The 16,436-nt window shown below is 41.3% G+C and overlaps 1 protein-coding gene across 15 annotated transcripts in view; it reads right to left on the bottom strand.

The window, feature by feature from the left end:
* ARK2N (arkadia (RNF111) N-terminal like PKA signaling regulator 2N) overlaps positions 1-16,436 on the bottom strand; it is a 108,092-nt gene that overhangs the window by 11,301 nt on the left and 80,355 nt on the right. For 8 of the 15 annotated variants that reach the window (XM_070050258.2, XM_089305181.1, XM_070050255.2 and 5 more), the window contains 2 exons: positions 12,312-12,494; positions 1,311-1,437 (listed from right to left, as the gene is read on the bottom strand). In XM_070050258.2, the coding sequence (XP_069906359.1) occupies positions 1,311-1,437; positions 12,312-12,494 (310 nt within the window). The remainder of the gene's footprint in view (positions 1-1,310; positions 1,438-12,311; positions 12,495-16,436) is intronic. The other 7 variants (XM_089305183.1, XM_070050262.2, XM_070050261.2 and 4 more) reach the window with 1 other exon arrangement.

Here is a 16,436-nt window from a genome sequence, read left to right on the forward strand (position 1 = left end):
TAGCCATAGTTTGCTGAACTTCACCTTAAAAATGCTAAACTTTTTTTTTATTTTTTATTTTTTGACAGGCAGAGTGGACAGTGAGAGAGAGAGACAGAGGGAGAAAGGTCTTCTTTTGCCGTTGGTTCACCCTCCAATGGCCGCCGCTGCAGCCGGTGCACCGTGCTGATCCGATGGCAGGAGCCAGGAGCCAGGTGCTTCTCCTGGTCTCCCATGGGGTGCAGGGCCCAAGCACCTGGGCCATCCTCCACTGCACTCCCTGGCCATAGCAGAGAGCTGGCCTGGAAGAGGGGCAACCGGGACAGAATCCGGCGCCCCGACCGGGACTAGAACCCGGTGTGCCGGCGCCGCAAGGTGGAGGATTAGCCTATTGAGCCACGGCGCCGGCCAAAAATGCTAAACTTCATAATTATTTTCATAATACTATACACTAATTTGATGTGACTTTATCTTAAGAAACAGGATTTCCTTAGTATAAGAACACTAGAAATATATGACGTAAGAACAGATCAAAATAACTTATGAGTTTGCTTTTAATGAAAGACAAGAAGAGGTATTCTTGGAAACCAGGCAAAGAGGTATGATGACAGGTGCACATTCCCTGGTTGTGTGCTCCCAATATACTTCAAGGTAAGTGAAAGGCAGCAAAGTAGGAATGGGAGGTAAGAAAGAACAATGGCACTTTTTTTTTTTTTTTTTTTTGGGACAGGCAGAGTTAGACAGTGAGAGAGAAAGAGACAGAGAGAGAGAGAGAGAGGCAGAGAGACAGGTCTTCCTTTTTCTGTTGGTTCAACCCCCAAGTGGCCGTTACGGCTGGCGTGCTGCACCGAACCGAAGCCAGGAGCCAGGTGCTTCTCCTGGTCTCCTATGCGGGTGCAGGGCCCAAGGACCTGGGCCATCCTCCACTGCACTCCCAGGCCACAGCAGAGAGCTGGACTGGAAGAAGAGCAACCGGGACAGAATCCGGCACCCCGACAGGGACTAGAACCCGAGGTGCCAGCGCCGCAGGCGGAGGACTAGCCTAGTGAGCCGCGGCGCCAGCCAACACTTTCATCCTAAGAGAAAAATACATCCACTCTAGTTCAAGCACAGGTAGAGTTGAGATGACCTTGCTATGAGACTATCCCACACGTTCTGAGGTTTCTATCATGTCTGAACAAAAAATGTTTCTGAAGCCAAAGAAAGTCAAGAGGTAGCTCCCACCATTCATGTCAGCCACTTGAGGAGGCTACCAATTTTCTTAGCCTTGTTTTCTGGATAAAAGGAAATTCACTATTTAAAATACCAGAATACTCCAGTTAGTATCCTACCTTGCATGCTCCTGGACTCCCACAATTTCTACTTCACTATCTGAAGAGGCAATATTAATTTCTTCATTAAGTGGTGCATTGCCCGCAGATGGTTTATCACTTGTCAAGAATCCTGGATCCAAGTGACCTGAGAGAGAAGGGAAGAAAAGAAAAAAAAAAAAAAGTACTATAGTTTGACTTCTCACAAATAACAGAAACAATTCATTGACAGATTTTACTTCCAGGCTGAATCATAGAATTAGAATAGCCCATATGAGATACTCATCAAGTAAGATGAGGCAGAACTTTTGCTTTTCTTTCATCTGAAATAGTTTTAAAAATTAACAGGATACACACTCATGGCATGTATTCAGATATTATGGCAGCACACATGTGAACTCAAAATCTCGTGTTCTCTACTCCTATTTCTTAAGGGGAAAAAAAAGTTGATGCTTCAGTAAATATCTAATAGTATAAACTATAATAAATACTTTTACTCTGAAATTTTTTTTTTAAAATTTAGCTCCAGTCGGCTTTTTTTTTTTTTTTTGGACAAGCAGAGTGGACAGTGAGAGAGAGAGACAGAGAGAAAGGTCTTCCTTTGCCGTTGGTTCACCCTCCAATGGCCGCCGCGGCCGGCGCGCTGCAGCCGGCGCACCGCGCTGATCCGATGGCAGGAGCCAGGAGCCAGGTGCTTTTCCTGGTCTCCCATGGGGTGCAGGGCCCAAGCACCTGGGCCATCCTCCACTGCACTCCCTGGCCACAGCAGAGGGCTGGCCTGGAAGAGGGGCAACCGGGACAGAATCCGGCGCCCCGACCGGGACTAGAACCCGGTGTGCCGGCGCCGCTAGGCGGAGGATTAGCCTAGTGAGCCGCGGCGCCGGCCCTCCAGTCGGCTTTTAAATGATCTGTATAACCACCAAGATAGAAAGCAATGAGGTGAAGCCAGCACTATGGCACAGCAGGTAAAGCTGCTGACTGCAGTACCGGCATCTCATATGGACACTGGTTCAAGTCCCGGCTGCTCCACTTCCAATCAAGCTCTCTGTTATGGCCTGGGAAAGCAGAAGATGGCCCAAGTCCTTGGGCCCCTTCACCCATGTGGGAGACCTGGAAGAAGCTCCTGGCTTCGGATCAGCTCAGCTCTGGCCGTTTTGGCCCTTTGGGGAGTGAACCAGCGGATGGATATCCCCTCTGTCTCTTATCTCTCTGTAATTCTGCCTTTCAAATAAATAAATACATACATAAATAAAAATCTCTTTTTTAAGAAAAGTTAGGGCCGGCGCCGTGGCTCAATAGGCTAATCCTCCACCTTGCGGCGCCGGCACACCGGGTTCTAGTCCCGGTTGGTGCGCCGGATTCTGTCCCGGTTGCCCCTCTTCCAGGCCAGCTCTCTGCTATGGCCAGGGAGTGCAGTGGAGGATGGCCCAGGTGCTTGGGCCCTGCACCCCATGGGAGACCAGGAAAAGCACCTGGCTCCTGGCTCCTGCCAGGATCAGCGCGGTGCGCCGGCTGCAGCGGCGGCCATTGGAGGGTGAACCAGCGGCAAAGGAAGACCTTTCTCTCTCTGTCTCTCTCTCTCACTGTCCACTCTGCCTGTCAAAAAAAAAAAAAAAAAAAAAAAAAAAAAAAAAAAAAAAGAAAAGTTAAATTTATTTTAAAAAATCAGCTTGCTGTAGATTCGCTGAATTTCAAATCTCGCCTGTGGTTGCCGTGGCAGGGCCAGACCCAGTGATTTTGTGGGCCTTCTATAGCCCGCAGGCCATATGTTCCCCACCTCTGTTTAAAGGAAGGCAGAACTGACAAGTCTGATCCGAAACTACACCTAGAAGGGAAAGCTAGAAGATCACAACCTTGGCTCCGAGCAACCGGAACGTGGCCTGCGCACTGCCCAGAGCTCTTACTAGACAGAAGCAGACCACTGCTCTGGAAAAGCACAACAGTTTGTGGCAACGGGGTTTTCAGAAAGCACACATGTTAGCACACATGTTATATGCTGCAAACACATCCTCCAACATCACAGAAAACAAGCTTCTCAGAACTCTCTCAACAAAGGCTAACAGCACAGACCCAAAGTACACAGGTGAAAACTCTTCTAACAGTTAAAAATTCAGTTTACGTGTTCTTATTTGAAAGGATGAATTTTGGAACACTTAGGAGTTAACACGGAATAAACAGCTGCAATGGGTATAAATTTTCATTTATTCTTTAAAGTGTATTGAATATACCGCCATCTGATACAAAAGTATTTCTTCAATTTTTAAAAAAATCTCTCTTGCAAGACACCTCAGATAAGCTAAACCAATATAATGAAAATTAAATTTCACACACACAACTCTCCCTGATCCATGCTTCTTCCACTCCAATGCTTCAAGGTCAGAGAAATCCTACCTCACACTTCAGTCAAGTTTTACAGGAAACATTAAATATAGTCTCAAAGCAAGCTATCATTGTTATACCCTTTAACACTATAAACTCATTGCTGAGAATTTTATCTAAGGGAAAAGACCTAAAAGAGGCAAAATACTATGACATTCAAAGGTATTTACTGTAGTCCTATGGAGAAACATGGGAAATTGCAAACATGAGCATAACAAAGTATCACACGTAACAGTGAAAATACCAGCACATACATGTTGGGTAAGCTGTGAAAAGTATGCAAATCTGAATATGAGTCATGTGTCTTTTTCATAACTCTCTATCATTTTTACCTTTCTCCTTCAATTGAAAATGATGCACATGAGAAAACAAAATTAAAAGGCTTAAAATGGTTTCTAGATACAACTAGCAATTGAGATTATATTGCAGTCTGCCTGGGTCTGTAATCCAGTGGGCACCAGACAAAGCCCCGCCTTGTTAAATCTTGGGCAGTTTCTTCAACAAAACTTGGTTAAGTCTGCATCTGGTAAACCTAGATTCTTGCTCTGCCCCTCAATACCTTGTTATGGTTAAATCCAATTAGGTCTATTATCATATATATTATCCCAATTGTACCGCTAAGGAGGAATACAAATTCTTCAAATCTTCAATTTGTCCATATTCAGTAACTCAAGCAGTCCTGTTTACTTCATCTGTTACTTCCTGCAATAAATACTTCTTTATAATATGCTATGTATTATGCTACGTGCTAGGAACACAATGGGGAACAAGGCAACCAGTCTCTATCTTCACACGCCATATATTCAGGCTAATATAAAAAGCAGCACATTGCACAATGACCAGAAAAGCACTGATAGGGAAGTTTAAGGGTACTTCAGGCCAGTGCCACGGCTCACTAGGCTAATCCTCCACCTGTGGCGCCATTACCCCAGGTTCTAGTCCCGGTTGGGGTGCCGGTTTCTGTCCCAGTTGCTCCTCTTCCAGGCCAGCTCTCTGCTGTGGCCCGGGAAGGCAGTGGAGGATGGCCCAAGTGCTTGGGCCCTGCACCCCATGGGAGACCAGGAGGAAGTGCCTGGCTCCTGGCTTCGGATCCGTGCAGCACGCCAGCCGTAGTGGCCATCTGGGGGGTGAAGACCTTTCTCACTGTCTAACTGAAAAAGGGGGGGGGGGGGCACTTCAAACAGTTCATGGAAAACAGAATTGAAAGGTAAATTTATTTTGGAGAAAATGTTTTTGAAATTCATAGTTTTTCCAGAACACACATTTTTCCATGGACTTTTTGAAGAACCCTTCCAAAGACCAGCCTGGAAAAAGGAAAGGTACAATCCCCAGACTTGAGGGTGATTAAGGAAGCTGAGTTCGCAGGAAAGAGTGGGCACAGGTGAGCAGAAATAGCATAAGGAACATCTTGTTGCCTCTTGGTCAGAGTTGGGATAGTAAAAAAAGAGTACTGAGAACCAAGGCTGGCAGAATCAGCAGAGGTCAGATCATGGGAAAGAGTCTAGGCTTGACCTTGAAAAGCGGGAAGCCACCAAAGATTTCTGCACAGCAGTGAGTGACATGACCTAGTTTTGCATTGTTAAGAATTTCCTGGAGCCGATGCTGTGGCACAGTGGGCTAAGCTTCCGCCTGCAGTGACAGCATCCCATATGAGCGCTGGTTCAAGTCCCGGCTGCTCCTCTTCTGACCCAGCTCTGCTAGGGCCTGGGAGAGCAGTGGAAGTACATGGGTCCCTCTGCCCATGCGGGAGAACCCGGAAGAAGCTCCTGGCTCAGCTCAGGCCTTTGTAGCCATATGGGGAGTGAGCCAGCAGATGGAGGATCTCTCTCTGTAACTCTTTCAAAATAAGTAACTAAAGCTTAAAACAAAAATTTCTTTTGGAGCACAGAAAAGAAACCAATAGCAGCACAGGAAACTGGAAGCAAGGACTGGTTAGACTGCTGCAGTTTCTTGGTGAGAAATGACTAGCTAAATCAAGAAAGGAACAAAATGGAAAATACTCTGTGTGGGTACGGAAGGTTGGTTAACAGGGTGGGGGGAACCAGGCAAAAGAAGGAACATAGGAAGTCAAGAACGAGGCTTAGGTTTCTGAGGGGCAACTGGACAGAGTCACAGAGCTGCTCAAGGTGCTAATGAAAGCTGAGTGTGGCTAACCTGGATATGGCAACAATGTGCCCTTGAGCTGTCCCATGGTCTATAGTCCGTGGCACTGTTCTAAATCTTACATCGGGGCTCAAAAGAGGAAATAAGGACTTGGTAACTCCTCTGCAACAGGCGGGAAAATAAAGGTCATGGAGAGGGAAGGGGGCCCAGAGGAGAACCCCGAGGAACACCAGTAATGAAGATATGGGCAGGGAAAGGGAAGCCCTCAAAGGAAAGCCAGAGGTAGAAAGAAAACCCAAGGACATGAAATCATGGACACCAAAGAGGATTTCTAGGGAAGAGGTGTCTAACAGTGCCCAACTGAGGGCTCAGATAAGACAGTGAAGTGGTGTCCACTAGAATCTAGCATAAGATGACCATGGATAAGCTTGGCAAAGGGAGCATCAGAGTAGCGATAGGCTGAAGCCAGTGTAGCCAGGCAAGCAGAAGGATAATGGGAGGGAAGGAGCAACAGGCAAATTTTAAGCTTAGCTATGGAGGAAAAGGATATATACTGCTATTAAGCAAAGAATATGGATTTGAGAGAAAGGGGTATGTGTGCATGTTCAGGGGGCAGCGCTGTGGTGTAGCACATTAAGCCACCACCTGTAGCACCAGCATCCCATACGTGTACCAATTCAAGTACTGGCTGCTCCACTTCAGATCCAGCTCCCTGCTTATGCACCTGCGAAAGCACCCTTTGGCCCCTGCCAAAGCATCCTTTGGGTCCCTGCACCCACATGGGAGACCAGGATGAAGTTCCTGGCTCCTGGCTTTGGCCTTGCCCAGCCCTGGTCACTGTGGCCAGTAAGTAAGTAAATAAATAAAGAAAGAAATCTATCTTTTTAGAAAATTTAATCAGTACCAGGGTCAACAGGGACATAAGGAAGTGATTGGGTGCTAAATACAAACTTCCTGGCTACTGTTAAGAACCTCTAGAGTAATGGTGTGCAGCTTTTGCCACATTTCTTGTCAGAGCCATCAGATAAAACTGGCCACACAGTAACAAGGCAGCTGGGACCCACAGCAGTCCATGGGCTGCCATGCTGCATAGGACCCACCAGTGGCATTCAGGAAATGCCTCTGTCCCTCCTGCTTCCATGCCAGGACAATTAGCCCTTTACTCTCATGTTGCCATCTTCAGCCTACCAGCATTCCTTTGGGAGCTCCTGTGCACAGCCTGACATTCTCTGGCCTTGGAGCCTGCTCTGCTCCACTCCAACCCCTCCATGACCTCAGGAATTCAACCGCAGAACACCCTAGAGCCTACACAAGAGTCAAAGATGCCACCAGGTTCTTCAAATACTGTCAGTGGTAATAACCTTTTCCAGTTCTAAGAACAAGCACTGCAGAGAAAAATTAAATACCTCAATTACCATATATTAAGCTGAAAATAAAGCAGGGCACTATATTTAGCTATTGCGACAGCTGGCTGTCTCTGTGTGTGTAGGTCTTCGCCTGTGCAGATCTTTGGAAAGATACCTTCTTTCATTTGGAGAAAATTCTAAATTTTGCCCTCCCACTACAGACCTTTTCAACACATTAATAAATCTGAATCAGTTATCAACGTAGCCACATACAGAAAGTAGTAACTGAATTATCATGGCAAACAAATTTTTTTTGGACTTTAAATGAAATAATGTAGCTACTTTTTAAACTGTAAATCAGGGGAAGGATGCCTGAGCCTTTTTGCAGCACACTGAAGGAGAGTATTACATACTGGATGACCGTGGCATGCTAGGTGTAAAAAAAGGACTAAGATCTGAACTCTCTACACACTTGGTTTTAAAAACAAACACATTATTACTTTGTTTAGCTCTTTAAAATTGTCTATAACATTCTTACTAGGAGATCAGAAATCTCAACTCTTACAGCAGGTAAATAAGATGTGGATGACCAAACATCATCTCCTTTCACAAGACTGACAGTCTTAAAAGTGCCAATAATAGAAGCATGGCCCCTTGGGTCGGACTATAAAAAGCCTTACACAAGGAACAGGAAACCCAAGATTTGTCTGTCTGCAGTGCTACCATGCTTGTGTTACAACAACAAATCAAGATTTCCCTCCCTATTTTAAAATCTAGGGAAAATGCTCAGAGCCTACCTTCTTGAAAAGAAGGCTGATGGGGAAAAAATCAGATACGTATAGAATTTATCATTTCTCAGGAAAACAAATCTAAACTCTGTTAATCACAATCACAAGCTTCCCACACAAGAATTCTACTTCTTGTAGTCCCGATTACATTTGTAATTTTACAGTGAGAAATTACTACCAGTTAACAACAATTAAACCACCTTCAAATATTTCCTAAACAAGGTACATACAAGAAGTGTGCGGGAGGGGGTTATTATTAAAAAGAGATTTGAAGATCCCATTTCAGATCTACTTACAGAATCTTCAGGAAGAATCCTTGGACCCTGAATTTTTATAAGCGCCTGGATAGTTTTCTATATTCAAAGTTTAAGAAATGCTGTAGCAGGTGCTACTAGTATGATTTTAGTTTTGTAGATACAGAAAACTGAGGCTTTCCATAATTTACCTGAGGTCATAGTTTACTATGGCTACTCATTCAAAACCACCCTACAAATGTTCAATTCTAGCATGAAGAAAAAGGAAATACAGGTCAAGAGTTGAAACAGAAAACAGAAGTCTTGTTGACCGGTAGTTTCCTAGATTTCAACATAGTCTGTTAACCTGCTTGTGACTCAACTCTTTCGCCTAGGGTAAAACTAAAACAAATTAGGGACTACTATTTTGGATACAAGGACATTGTCTAATTCCTTGGAAAAGAGGCAAGCTCCTCCACCTCCACTGGTTATGTAGATGATAGGGAGGCTGTGGATCCAGATGCTGACAGTGATTAAAGTGAACTCCCTAACAGTCTGTTTAGGGACTGGGCTCTTGCTCTGCTGCAAAGAGAGCGATCCAGATTAACTGTCAGAACATGTATCTTATTTTAAACCACATGAATGATCATCTGACTGATACCATTAAGTCAAGGTCTTTATAATAAAAACTGGCAATCAAAATCAAGCATTTTGTTGTGATACTGCAAGTACATTCAGATTCACAAGATACGTTCCCACTATGATAATTGTATCAAGACTGGAGTACATTAAGTTTTACTATCCTGTGTTGTCAGAGTTAGACAAAAATTATTCTGAAACAGCCAATCAATGGAAGAATGCAGAAAGGTCCTGGGAGCTGACTACACCCTCCTATATACGGACTTTACACAGAATTTATGGCCCAATATGCACACCATCTCTGTATATTATACAGAGGAATTGTACACACATATACCAAGAAACATGTACAAAAATGTTAATAATAACTTATTTAAAGCATCACCTTAAACATCCAGAAAATGAGCAAATGAATGCTAAGTAACAGTGCAAAATGAATGATCTAGGACCATACTTAACGTTCACAAAATGTTGAACTAAAAAAAGATCCAAAAATGATTACCTTCAATGTCATACCAATCAGTTTTAAAGCATACCTTTTTACAGATACATAACAAATGTAATAAAACTATATAAAGAAATACATAGGAATACCAAACATTAAATACCAAATTTAGGGTGGAGGGCGGAAAGGAAGGGTAACAAAGCTGAAAACACTGGTGTTTCTCATCTCCTACACTTTTGAAGGTTTTATTTCCTAAGAATGATGGCAGGTGTCTATGTTTGATATTTTAACTAATTGAGTGACAATTATAGTTGGTCCTCCATATTCATGGATCTACATCAGAGGACCCAAATGATCATGAATCGGAAATAATCTGGAAAAAAATTAGATCTCCACTTTAAACATGGATAAAAACATGGACAGCAATAACTTATTTGCATATTATTTACACTGTATTGGGTTTTATAAATAATCTACAGATAACTTAAAGTACGTAAGAGGACTGCATTTCAAGGAACCTGGGCATGCACAAAGTTTGGTATCCACGGTGTGGTAATGGAGTGATCCTGGGAAGTGAGGGATAACTATACTTAAATCTGAAAATGCAATGTTATCCACTGTGCTGGTTAACTTTAAGACCTCAAACGTTGCACCATTAGACTGACTCATATGAAACTGTCTGCTGTATGTCAAAAAGACAAATACTAACAATTCAATATGGTTCAGGCTATTAACAAGAATTCTCCATATGAAGAATAAGGCACTGGTAATCATTCCTTTTTCCCAAAATAATGTACCATCAAGAGCTCTATATTTAATGATAAGATTAAGGGAAGAGAGCCGGCGCCGTGGCTCAATAGGCTAATCCTCCACCTTGCGGCGCCGGCACACCGGGTTCTAGTCCCGGTCGGGGCGCCGGATTCTGTCCCGGTTGCCCCTCTTCCAGGCCAGCTCTCTGCTATGGCCAGGGAGTGCAGTGGAGGATGGCCTAGGTGCTTGGGCCCTGCACCCCATGGGAGACCAGGAAAAAGCACCTGGATCCTGGCTCCTGCCATCGGATCAGCGCGCTGCGCCGGCTGCAGCGGCGGCCATTGGAGGGTGAACCAACGGCAAGGGAAGACCTGTCTCTCTCTCTCACTGTCCACTCTGCCTATCAAAAAATAAAAAAAAAAAAAAAAAAAAAAGATTAAGGGAAGAGAAATTATAATTGACAACGGACAAAGGAACAGATAAACCATCACATATACAGAACAAACTGCATAACTTAGAAACACATATTGTACAAAATGTGGTCCAACACTACTCTGCTATCATTATTTATTTCTTTCAAAACACTTATGATAGTATTAATAAATCCTTAAAAGTTCCTTGTTGGGCAAAGCAAGGATTTACATATAAAAACTGAAGTACAGAGGGGAAACAACTGATCCAAGGTCAAACAGGCAGTTAGCAATCAAAACACAGCCAAAACCAAAGTCAGGTCTTGTTCCAAAACTAGCCACCATAAATGTAGTAGAAGGTCAACAAATAAGTTACTTTTGTTTAGTTCTAATCAAAGTTTCTAAAAGGAAGAATTCAGGACAGTAACTAGTGGAGCTCTGCCTCAATATAAAAAGTTCTAAATTAGAATATTTTGTAATATAAAACTCATTATCCATAAAAATATTTTGGATAGTGACTCAATTGCTAGATTTTCATAAAATCAAAGCATGTCTAATTTAACTAGAAAATTATAACTTCTTACTTTCATCAAAGTAAGAAAATATATACTACATAACAGCCTCTCTCTCAATCCACTCCCTTTCTTCTCATAAATGTAAACATCAGTACTTTTCTTAATATTTAAACTAGAAAGAATGGGGCAGGCATTTGGCCTAGCAGTTAAGATGTCTGCACCCCAGCTTCCAGCTAATGCAGAGCCTGGGAGGCAGCAGGGAGGCTCAACTGACTAGCTTCCTGCCACCCACATGGGAGACCTGAACAATCCATAACTTCTGACTCCAGCCCAGACCTAGTCCCAGCCATTGTAGGCATTTGAGGAGTGAACAGCAGATGGGGGTACTTTATTTATTTTTCTGCTTCTCAAATAAAAATTTAAAAGTAAACAAAGTAGAAAGAATGCTGAGTTTTGTGGAAGATACTGAAGGAGACCTTGGGGCACTGTGAAAGGTTTTCAAAAATAATAGTGCCGGCATCCCATATGGGTGCCGGTTCAAGTCTTGGCTGCTCCACTTCATACCCAGTTCTCTGCTATGGCCTGGGAAAGCAGTGGAAGGTGGTTTGAGTCCTTGGGCCCCTGCACCCATGTGGGGGACCTGGAATAAGCTCCTGATTGGTGCAGCTACAGCCGTTGCAGCCAGTTGGAGAGTGGACCAGCAGATGGAACACCTCTCTCTCTCTCTCTACCCCTCTCCCTCCCTTCCTCTCCTCCTCCCACCTCTCCTTCTCTAACTCTTTCAAATAAATAAATAAATCTTTAAAATAATAATAATAGTAGTGGGTATTTTAAGGCAGAATTCTCACTGCTAACAATCATAGAGCCAAGATACATAAAGCAAGATAGAGAACGGGATTTTTTTTTTCTGAGATAGCAGTAAGAAACTGAAACAAAAGGGTTAGAAAAGATAAATGATACTACTCAAGTGAACTGACAGGAACACTCCACACCAAGAAGCAGAAGAAACAGTTGCAGCGCTGCACAGAAACAGCCCCACTGGGGTTGTCTCAACAGTTCCCTACCCAAGCTGCAAAGCTGCTTATCCAGAATTAAGTGAGGGAAAGAGCTGCCCCAAAAACATGCGAGTATCTGAGTATTTTTTGCATGTTGGGCATTTTTAACCCAAGAAATCTTACTACTGAAATCTACAGATGCCTACAATTATCGTCGCATTTTTGCTTCCTTCTGATTAGATGAAAGACATGCTACCCAAATCTTTTCAGTTATAAATGGCAGCTTGGATAGTCACAATCATTCCCTGCCAGATGTCTCCGGCATGCCCTGCTCTCATCAGCAGGGTGCTCTACAAGGAAAACAGCTGCCAGGATACATGCACATCACATCATCAGAGAAGGGGGTGGGGGAGACCAACCTGCCTCTGCATTCAGCTCTTCTAGAAGCCCGCTGGTCCTCCAGGTAGCTCCTGTGTCCTGGCCGCCTACAGAATTAGTGTGCTCTTGAACTACTGCAGCCGCCAATAAATTGTCCACATTTACCACTTCTGGGTCAGAGCTGGTGTCAGATATATCATAATGAGCTACAACTGGAGGTCCATCTAGGGAGGAAAGAAAATGTACACTGGTATCTAACTTGTGGGGTGAAAAAAGAGTTCTGAAACGAAAAGAGCCCTCTAAATGCCAATTGCCCTTTACCTTAGCATCCTTTCTGATCAGAAAAGCTATACATCTAATATTTTTACATGATGTGTGAAAGTGGAAAAGATAACCCAAGCTTACAGAGATGAGGGACACATTTTGGGAGGAAAGCAGTGTTATGAAGAACAGAAGACAAGACTATACTGAACAGTGTTACAATGAATTCCCATTACACTCCTAAGGAACAACAGAGTTTAGAAAAAGGGGATGATGACTCCTCAAAGTGAAACTGGCTTTTTTTTAAAGGAAAAAAACTGATGCAAACATCAAGACTCAATTTATATGTGTTAAGGGAATGAATCTAGTTCTTTTTCTTGGTAGCTAACATTGAAAGTCCTTAACAGATTCAGAGACGAAAATGACACATCTGTGCATTTTCCTACTTACTCAAAAAAGAAAAAAGCTAACACTGGAGCTCTACTAGACTAACATCTATTGGCAGTAAAGCCCTTTTATAATAAGAGATGTTATACATTTTGCATATTCTGCTAAAAAAAAAGACTCACAAAATCCATTTTCAGGATTTTGCTTTAGGTGTCTTGTGAGGGATATTTATATTTTCTTTTCCCTGAGAAAGACAACCAGCTCATACTCCAAGGAAATGATATGCAAACTTACAAGTGATTTTAGAGGAAGCTACTAAAGTTCCTGTTGGAAAAATAAGAGATCCCAAATCATACTAACTAGCTGAAAATGACAGCTGAGTCCCAAAGTAATTACACTGCAGCAATTCATGCTAAAGTAACTCAATATTCATGCTTGTAGAATAGATACATGCTTTAAAATGCTAAATGCTAACTTTTTCTAACGTTAACAGCAAAAAGCAAAAATAAAGTTTGCATAAGTAAGAACTCCCTCTACTATCCCCATTTTAGAACAAAGCAGAAATAAAGAAATGTTTCTCTCTCAAGAACTATTTATGAAGTGCAAGCAAACCATTTACTTCCATAAAATCTATGATATCATTCAATAAATGAATAAATACACCTATTTTATGAAACTCTTGACTACGGTGGAATACATATGCCAATGAATCATAAAACTATATCACAATGAGGGAGTACTGTAATAATACAAACATCCATTGTGTAAATTGTCACTGAACAAAAACATGGAACACACTTGGGATATTAATCCCTTAAAATTAAGTCCCAAACCATAGGTTTACATAGCAACATTTAAAAAAAATGACCAAACATAAAAGCAAATAAGTGCCACTGTATAAAAAAACAGACATGTCACAATATGAAATTCTGACGATCATGACAATTTTAGCTTACTCAAAAAATAATTTCCAATTCCCTTAAAAGGGTGAGTCAAATATTCAATGGTGTGGCCTTAGTATCAGCTGGTAACGAATTTTAGTTCAAACAGCAAAATATTGGTTATATTTGGGGTTTTTCTTTTCTGAAGAGAAAAGAAAGCTGCATCAGTCTATGGAGTTCTCGTCAGAGTTCAAAATGATTATTATGGAACCAAGATACTGTGTGATGTCCAAATACTAGGGTGCAGAAGATATGAGGGCCAAGTACAATATTGACTATTTGACCACATGTTCTATTTTTTAAAAAAAGCTTTGTTTTTCAGATGTTTGCAGTAAATTATTTTGGCAACTGATTTTAAAATTTGTATCATTAAAGCTGTTCAAAGCTTCCTGCCCTCACATCACCCCCACCCCAAATTGAGGCAACAGGTCAACAGTCAAGTCAAAATTGTACCACTCCTACATGTATAATCATGCAAAAAGTATAAGTGTATATATATGTATATATACATGCAGAGCGACATCACCTACCCACAGAAATAACTTGTCTGAAAGTCTTCATCAGTAGGAAATACAAGCACAAACTTGTTATCTGGCTTCATTCTTGTATCTTCCATATTTCCAAACAGCACACCTTATAACTTAGCTTAAATTTAGTATTCATCATAAACAAAGAGTACAATTTTCATATTTTAATTATACTTAACAATTAAAATAAATTATGATCACTGTTACTTTTAATTTCCAATATACTCAAATGATGACAAGTCAATATCATACAGATTTCAATAAGGTAATGGAAAGGTTGCCTTTCTAATATCCCTAACCACAGTCAAGGAACTCGCACTCCAAGACCATCTTACACCTAAATTTAGCAAACCAAGGTTAAAGAAGGTATGTTTAAAGCAGTCTAATATTCACTACATGAATATTAGCTAAGTGATGGTGAAAATTTGTGATATTTTAAAAATATGATTCCTGACGCCCAAAATTAGGAATAGGTAAGGGACTACAGTAACTATTTCTTTTAAAAAGCAGCAAAAAAGAGAAAAAAATGGAGACTGCTGAAAAGGGGCTAGAAAATTCAACCAGGAACAGTTATCTATCTGATAATGCCCATCATTACAGAATAGGAGAAACACAGGGAATCTTCCCTTGTTCTCACTTACTATTCCTCTATGCTGCTAAAACAGAGTTTTGATTTCAATAAATCAAAATAGTCACTTCAAATAGTTATCCATGGAAACATTTCCAATCTGAGATTTAGTCATTAGCATAAGCACATTCCATGCTTACAATACTTAAGGTATCTTATCACATTCTCCCACCTGCCTACTCTGGTATCTGTTAAAATCTTAAAGCTCTAAGTATATAATAATGATTTGACTAGTTTTTCTACAATCAGTAAAAGTACATCTCTATAAAGGTAAACGAAACAGCAAATACTCAATTTTTGGCTAATACAGGTGCTATCTCTCCAATTGATTAAAATCTTGATATTAATGCTGTTTGTTACAATTACAAGGCAAGAAAAAGAGTGAAGCAATCCACCAGTTAGTTTTCCTTTAAGAACATGAACTCATCCATTGTATGCTGTAAGTAGGTGTGTGCCCTCTCAATCTCCTATACAAATAGATTCTAACTTTTCAAACACCAAAATACAGATGTATAAGGTACTTCAAAAGGTTTGTGGACAATTAAGAGATGTTTATTTTGGTGAAAAAAAATCTGAAATCCATGCATACTTTTCATAACATGCATTTCCCATAACTTTTTGAAGACCCCACATTATCTGTGTCATCACACATTCCAGACATAGTGAAGACAGCTTTTTATAATCTTAAGCCTTTGGCAATATTGCCATCAAGTGTTTAATTCTATGAATGTTTCCTTTCCAAATATGTTCTAAGTCTCAGAAAAAAATCTGAACCACAAAAACAAAGAAAAACAAAACCTAACTTTTCCTTTACTGTGTTTATCCATGATTAACTCCTCTTTTCAAATCTGACAACCAGAAGCACCGAATTTTTAAATTCTGCATACTTTATCATTCATATTTCACAGTTGAGAAATTTCAGTTCTAATTACATGGAATAAGAATAATCTACAGTTGATCCCATTGTTGAGGGAAAGAGGAATATACAGAGGGGATTGGGAGAAGCACAGGAAGTAAAGATTTTTGGCAGCAGACACACAGGTTAAAGCCCTGCCCGCTCCTTAACTACCAAGCTCAAACAAATTTATTTCACTCCTGGGTTTCTTCACAGGGCTATGGTGAAGGTTAAAGAAGATGTAACACAGAACACAGCAGTTTAAGTGCTGGTCCTCTGCGTCACCTTCTGATTATAATTAGCACTTGCCTGCTTCCTTACTTGTTTTCTTGCCCTTGCATGTACACTTTGTTGGACACAGCCTGCATGCAAGAAGCTTTGAGGAAACATCACTGCCAGGGCCGGTCTTATATTGTCATAGATGAACCAAACCTGTTAAGCAAATGCTTTGTGAAATTAACAGTTAAATAAAATCATTCAGGTGTAACTTTTATATTTTTCTTTGCAGTGAAATGTTAGCTTGTATG

Source organism: Oryctolagus cuniculus, chromosome 10 (assembly GCF_051225735.1).
Source record: "Oryctolagus cuniculus isolate XC-2025 breed Fujian yellow rabbit chromosome 10, ASM5122573v1, whole genome shotgun sequence".
NCBI classification, from domain to species: domain Eukaryota; kingdom Metazoa; phylum Chordata; class Mammalia; order Lagomorpha; family Leporidae; genus Oryctolagus; species Oryctolagus cuniculus.